The sequence below is a fragment of the Histoplasma capsulatum genome, genomic scaffold, assembly GCF_000149585.1.
Source record: "Histoplasma capsulatum NAm1 scaffold_6 genomic scaffold, whole genome shotgun sequence".
NCBI classification, from domain to species: domain Eukaryota; kingdom Fungi; phylum Ascomycota; class Eurotiomycetes; order Onygenales; family Ajellomycetaceae; genus Histoplasma; species Histoplasma mississippiense.
Window position 1 is genome coordinate 1,277,307 of NW_001813977.1, and position 7,490 is coordinate 1,284,796.

Genomic DNA, 7,490 nt, shown 5'->3' on the forward strand with positions numbered 1-7,490 from the left:
ATGTCTCAAGGGTTGAATTTTAAAAGCCAGCAGAGTACCGGTCAACTAGCCTGGTGTGGTTGCAGGTTTTTTTCCATGCAGGGCTAGAAATCCATATCCCACACATTTTGATGTCAGAAGAAGTAGTGTCGGAGACAATATCTCATATATCAAGAATCTTGTAACATCTCGCTATTTGAAACCTGAGCACTGTCCCGCTGAATCTTAGCACGGCCCCTCTCATATGATTGAGCATTCTCTTCCCTATAAATATCTCCTAGAAGTTATCGTGTAATTATCAGAGTGATAATAGTCAATTCAATTATCTATCGATATTCAGTATTTGGGTCAATATTCGGACATTATCCAGTTCCGACAAGTAGACCTTACCGAACGGGATGATCTTATTTGAGAAAAGGTATCATCAGTTTTCAAACATCTGTTAAATGATACATACATATGCCATTGTAAAATTTAGAAAACGACAGATAAGTTCTTTCTGCAATGGCGGGCAAAGTGCGACTAAGTTGAAAATAGGGAAGAATATTAACATGGCAAGCCCATCACCCTTTGCCCCTCACTCCTCCGCACAAGGAACGATATTCCCTTGGTAGGTATCCAACATCATCCACGTAGTGAAGTTAAACTACTGGCCATTTTATGACCCCTTTCCTGATGGTGGGCAAAGAAAGTTATAAAACATAGTTCAACATGGTGCTACATGACCTTGTAACTATCTGGCACAGTTGTATGTAGAGCATGGCCTCAACTAGTGAACAGTAAACGTTAATATTCGTCTAGGTCAATGCAGCACCATACTGAACCTCTCAAAACATGTTGGAACAAAAAAAAAGGGGGATATGGATATCCACTCATATAAGTCGGAAGTTAACTTCCTTATATTATCCGCACATTTCCTTTGCAAGAACTTCAAAAGACGTTCCTCTGTTTCATAACTAACAATGTACCCATCCTGCATGCTCAGTTTTGTTTGCCGAATATGGAGATCTGCGCAGGTCAACCGATGGGAGCTGGTCAAGAACAATAGTTCGAAGCATGCTAGACAAAATTGCTATCCAGAGGCAATGGACCTTCATGGCATGCTCCGGGGAGAAATGCCAAAAGAGCCCGATGAGCTGGCGTCCATAGCTAAGCAACGAACCAATTCTCGCTATCATCAAGATTAGATTGAAGAGACTCTTTGATCGTGCTTTGGCAGTTTTCAGAGAAATGTGAGGATGTGAGAGTGACCCAGCTGGTGCGTCACTCATATGTGCTTGTTTTGTATCCACGTTCGAGAATATTCCTAACCCTCCCCTTCTTCCACTTACCTTTCTTCGGCGCCGGAGACGAGGATAAAGGGAGCATGTAGATCTTTTTATATTTGTATTTTCGATATTATCTGTAATTTGCATGGCGTAGTTTTTTGCAGTTGGATTTTAGCATTTGGTTGTTAAAACCAGGTACATTTTGATTGGCGAATCGGGGATGAGTTTGCTCTTAAAGTGTATTGAATGGTGCACGCGTAGGAGATTCTGGAGAGGAAGGAGAGTTAAGGAGGAAAGAAAGCTGGGGATATTGATTCTTAGTTGTTCAGAGTATCTAGCAAAGGATCGTGCCATGATTCAGGGGGGGATAGATTGTAGGACATGCTACTTCATTTTCTCATTCCACGTGTTGGGCGCATTGCCATAATCACCCATCTCATTAAGACGACTCCCGTCAAAATAGAATTGTACCTGTTAAAAGAAAAGGGGTTGGATGCATTCGGGTTTCCTCGAAGGTCCTATTATGTTCAGGTATTTCGGAAAACCTATATCGACATTTTCAAAAGGAGCATTTGCAGTTCATATTTCCTCGAGCTATATCCACGCGGGGCCCCCAGTGCAGGAGGAGGCTTCTGCCATCATCACTAGATGGAAGACGAAGCGTATCATATTTGGACATGGGGATTCTCTTATCCGGGGGTTCAGGACCCATGTTTCGTACCATGCGGGAAGGGCGGTGGGAAAGAGTGATTCTGGAAGTAGGATTAGCCAATGTAACGCATCGAAAGAGTGGATTGAAGCATAGAAGTGTTGAATACTAGACACGAGATCTTTTCCTACATGAGAGTCCCTGTCAATGCTCCAATGATGTAAGTGTAATGGAATGGAGCTCATTAGAAACAAGAATGGCAAAAAGGGCACCCGTTTCTAATCAAAATGAAATCACGGGGCAAGCAGTTTTGGGTGAAGAGGGTTCTAATAATGAATACAAACGAGGAGAAATGTAGCACCTCATGTGGCCCAAAAAATGACCATGAAATGAAAACGGGAGAAGTGGGCTTCCTTACTAACAGAGGTTGATACGTGATGGAAAAAGGGTACTGATGAAGACGCAAGGGCGAATGAGAGGATGGGTAGATGGGATGATGGAATACCTGGAATTCAACTCCATCCACCCAATTTGCAGTAAAGCCGCTTGCCAATATCAGTTCGCAGTCAAAGGGTGTCCCGCCGATTTCCCATATCTGATATCACGAAAACGATATTGGATTTAGTTTTTTATGCCCTCTCGTGGGGTCCCACACAGAAGAAGCTATGCAACGGTGCAATGTGGCCAATTTCTCGACATTGGACCTGCGCTACATCGAAGGACGGGGCGGGTGTTCCCATTGGAACATTCCCGTACTGCGTGCGGAGTAGACATAGCTTGCACCTCCTGTAGGGATTTGCCAACAACACGCGGCAGAGATGAATATAGATGCCGTTTCTCCCAGTTGAGCGGCATACGCACAGAACTCTCCAATCCAAACGGTGCCTTGATATCCTATCAAAGCCTCCCTCCCATCTACGCCGCCACCTTCTGTGGCTTTCAGGGGTTGGGGAATTCACGCTGGCGTTTTTCATTCGGTGCCCCGACTTTTTAAGGAAAAGCAAAAAAGGGCAAGGAAAGGAGTAGACTGCAGCAAAACCAATGGATAGCTTCTTAGATACATCGCGCTGGCGAAATCATGAGCGAGAGAATTCGGAAGTGAAGAAGCAACTGAATAAAGAGGCTGGCTGATGACTTTCATATGGTCAGTCTCTCCCACCGCGGTGCCTCTACTCAGCGCAAGTGAATGGCTCGCCACCTATCTATCCATGGAAGGAACCTGGTCTTCCGCCGTCGGCTTCCCAGGAGCGCGGACCGGCCTGTGACCAGAGGCGAAAACGATTCTGGATATCCGTATGTTCTCTGACCTGGTTGGCTCATGCAAGGGTAGAGACTCCCGTTACTCAATTTAGCATTTAAACGAAGGTAGTGGCTAGTAACTTTGTTCCCTGAATCTCTTTTCCCATGTGATACATCCAGTTTTCTCACGACTTTCGGGAGTAAGCGACAATATATGAGGCTGGGAGACATGCCAAGTGGCGTTTCTGCTGCAGAAGTGTTGTTATCATGGGTACGTAGTACTTTGATTGGGGAAGCCAGGGGGTATTGAAGGAGGAGAAAGACATAATAAAGAACTTTGCCCTCCCTACCTGGACGGGCACTTTCCTATCGTGGAAAGCTAGCACGGCAAAACAAACACTAGCCCAAGCCGCGGGACAGACAGCTGTGGCAAACCCGCGACGAGTGACGAATACCATCCAATCAGCACGGCGATCAGGAGGAGCGTTCCCCTCCCGTCTGGCGCACTGTTCTCCTTGTTCTCCTGTCAGACTGTCTCTGGCCGGCAGGGTCTGAGGCTGATGGTATCGAATTAGATTTGCAAGTTGCAGCTTGAGGATGAGGAAGAGGATCATATCCCGGCATCTGAACAGGCAAAGAAGCTAACTGATCATGCTAACTCGAATGTCAACAAACCACTGAATATTAATCCTGGTCCTTTCGTTTCCACCTTGACCCAACCACGAGGTTAAAGATGAAAATGGAGCCGGGATCAACCAAGATCCCGGAACGTAGTGAACCCTGCGCCACCCGTCAATAGCTGGGTATAGGGGCGGGAAAACGGCGAGGTGAACGGGAATGCGGAAAACAGGATTTCTTTCAAAAGAAACGAGAAGAGGAGGGGCAAGAATACGTCCTCCTGTCGTGAATTAATCCATGTCCACCTGGAAAGAAAGAAGATATTGCATGGTGTGGCATGTACGGAGGACTACTTCCGTCCTGTTTTTCAGCTTATGAGACGCAGAAAATGGTAATTGGTGGTTGAGTAAGGGCGAAACATCGGGGATTGCGGTCCAATTACCCTTGCCATCATTATTCAAATGAAAATAACCAGAGCAAAGGATTGAGGATGATATCCTGTGCCCCCTTGATAGTAATAAGATAGCCGAATATATTCAGCATTCCTGATGCTGTGGCCAGCATGGTCGTGTTTGGGAAGACAAGATGACGAAGAATGAGGCCTAAGCCGCATGCATTGCTCAGGAAGACGATACAGGCCTCAAGTGGACATTATTACCGTAGGAAATACGAAGATAGTCTGGTGAGTTGAATTGGTGTGTGTGTGTGTTCCTTGTATCCGCAGTTGTCGCTGTTGTCAAAGAAAATTTTTTTTTTCTTTTTCGAGACTGATGAAGTTGAGAAAAACGCCAAGCAAGTCTGGTCTTAACAAAGTGCCGAATGTCACACTCCCATTGGCATCATACTACAATGTTCGGCGAAGCTAAGCTACGGCCCTGCACTAGCAGGGATTCTCGCATGCAAAGAGGAAAATTTTTTTCAAACGCTAGTCAAGCAATGGCAGGTGTTTTGGCCCAGTTTATTGGAGAATTCACCTGTATTGAAAGGCGAAGTGAAAAATTCATGCATAGGGCTTGACATGTTGCATGCAACGGAGGGCCAGTGCGCATAGGGCGGGCGCTTGAAGAAAAAAAAAAAATGGGGAAGCGAAGTGTTCTAGAAGAACCTGGTTGTTTCTAGAGTGGTCGAGTAGAGTAAATTTCAAATCACAAATCACTGGTTCGCTTGTACATGTATAGAGTACCTAGGTGTGGTTATAAAGATCAAATGACCAAAATATTATCATCATCATCATCATCATCATTATTTACAAAATAAGATTATGTGACTCCCGCTGAATTTCTCCGAGTGGTTGAGAATTATACACGGTCGCTTCCCTATAATTCGGCCGAGTGTAATCTGTACTCCGTATTGATATTACATTCCTTTGCCTGGCTTCCAGTCAGCAGATCGCCAGGGTTGAGGAAAAATGATTCCAAATCCAATCCAATATCCAAAGGATTGTTGCCGAAGAAAACAACAAGCCACAGATCGGACGCCACATTTTTGATGCCTGAGGTTGGTAGCGGCAGACCCACTTGTCAATAGGAGCTGTCCCTAGCTCTCTCGCAAATACCACCAGACGGATCTACTAGTGGATTGGTATTACGCAGTTAATTGTGCTGCACATTTCATTTTTTTTCCTTTTTCGCTCTGTGCTGGCTCTAGCCACGTAGCTGTTTGCCGGCCGATTTTACAATAATAATCAGCTTGAAGAGTGTGGCCGTGAAAACCAGCCACATCAGGGCACCGAATAGGAAATGGATATGCTTCCGCTTTGCCTAAACGAGCTCTTCCCCACAAAAAGTATCCAGATTCTGGATCTGCAAGATGAGGCTAGTTTTGCTGCCCTACGTCAGATCTGCTGGAGATGTGGCGGTGCAGGATGCAAGCATGCAAGATACGATAACAACCACAAGCGAACCACCCAGCCAGCGAATACTTACTTGCCAGCAAGAAACAGGTTTTTTTTTTTTTTTCTTTTCTTTTCCAGATAGCTGTATGTAGGAACCCGCATTTTTGACTTTGGCATATAGGTTGGCAAGTAGGAATGACCCATGTCTACCATGCTAGTGGCGTCGCTAAAGCCTGCTGCGTTTGCAGCTTGAGACGCATTTGTTGCAGCAAAAGCTCTCTAACTTTACATAGAGTACGGAGCACATACAGATTAGATAGGCGAAGATCTTGCACCACAATCTGGGCTAACTCTCAGTGTGAAAATTCAACAAAGATTTTCATGGGGTAAACGCAGCGCTTTGCTTTTGTTTTTCCGTCTTGTTTTGATTTGTCCTTTCTTTCTTTTCTTTCTTTCTGGGCGTCTTCGTAATTCAGCTTGTGACCTCCTCTATTATGCAAGCTAGGTAGCATCTTTCAGCTTTGTATGGAGTACAGTACTTGCGGCTCCTTCAATAAGGTTGCAAATGGAAAGAAGAATAGGCTTTGTTCTCGCTTGTGACCAAAAAAGGCCTTTTGTGGTTTGCGGGAGGTGGAGTGTGCTTCGAATGAACTTCCAAGAAATCAGGGTCCATTATGTACCAGCTCCTTCAGAATAGTTTCGTATTTCGCTTTGTATTAAATAAAACACACTTTTTCCCCCCCTCTTGTAGCTGATACTGGCAGCCATTATTATTATTATTATTATTATTATTATTATTATTATTTTATTAAATGAATATTATTGTTCAATTACTAGTATATATGTAGAAGTGGTTTCAGAATGCCACCATAGAGATGCATTGTCTCAATTTAATTGATAGCCTTGAAAGAAATAATAGTTGACATGAAACAAAAAAAGCCATTCTTCAGATGTATTGTAATGTTAATAATGTTAAGCAGTAAGTAAGTATAGATCGTAGCAAATGGCAAAAGAGATAGTTAGGTATTATGCTTCTTTTTTCATTCAGTGGTACTTGGTATTGATCAGTTACATGGAGAGTTTTGAAGTATGTGTTTGCAGTCTGAGAGAGCATATCTGAAAATTTGGTTTCGGTAACTAAAATCAGGGAATTGGATGGCCGAATTTTACCCTATGTTTGCAGCATGTGCAGTTGAAACATCAGGACTTGTCATGGTCTCAGGATACTTGATGATGCTGATGCTCATGATGATGCTCATGATGATGCTGATGATGATGACGACTCGGTACTAGGTTCATAAAAAGTTGTCACTTGACCCTCACAGAGCTTGTGCTGGACGATCTAGATTCAACAACTAAATTAAAGTGGGTCCTTTGGCAGTTGAATTTTTTGAAGGGCTTTATTATACTTTTCAATTGAATTTTTTTCCCTAAGTCTCTGACAAACCCCGGAGAAAACGAAAGGTTTAAACAGTAGGTTTCCGAAATAGGAACCATTCCCTTGCTGGCATCTAGATGGTGATGGCGATCGGGTGAAAAGAGCGAAGTGCAGTGCAGAAGCTTTGGTGATCTCTGGCAGATAACGAGTTCTGTTGTGTGGCTGGTGGCTGAGCAGCTCGGTTACAGTATTTTATTCCCATGCTTGTCTGTATTCAAGGTATTCAAAAGCAGTAAAAATTCAATAACAAGTAAATTATTTGAATCTTTCAACCGAATACTAGAGCTTCGGCTAATTTTTGTAAAAAAAAAAGAACATGGGACCCTGTTCACACCAACGATCTCCTTCCTGACGACTTGTTCATGAGTCTGACCCAGAATGTACGGGATCTTGGAACTGCAAAGATCTAGTCTAGGTTTTTATCGATCAATCGATAATCTCCCATCTAATTCCGTCGAGTTGGCC

General features: G+C 43.8%; 1 protein-coding gene across 1 annotated transcript; it reads left to right on the top strand.

Moving 5' to 3' along the window:
* Positions 1-752, top strand: HCAG_06707 (predicted protein; the record flags this gene model as incomplete). The annotated part of the gene is made up of 4 exons (XM_001539052.1): positions 1-53; positions 320-326; positions 517-589; positions 736-752. 4 exons carry the CDS (start codon positions 1-3, stop codon positions 750-752), a joined length of 150 nt encoding a protein of 49 aa, XP_001539102.1.
* Between the last annotated feature and the right edge of the window lie 6,738 nt (positions 753-7,490).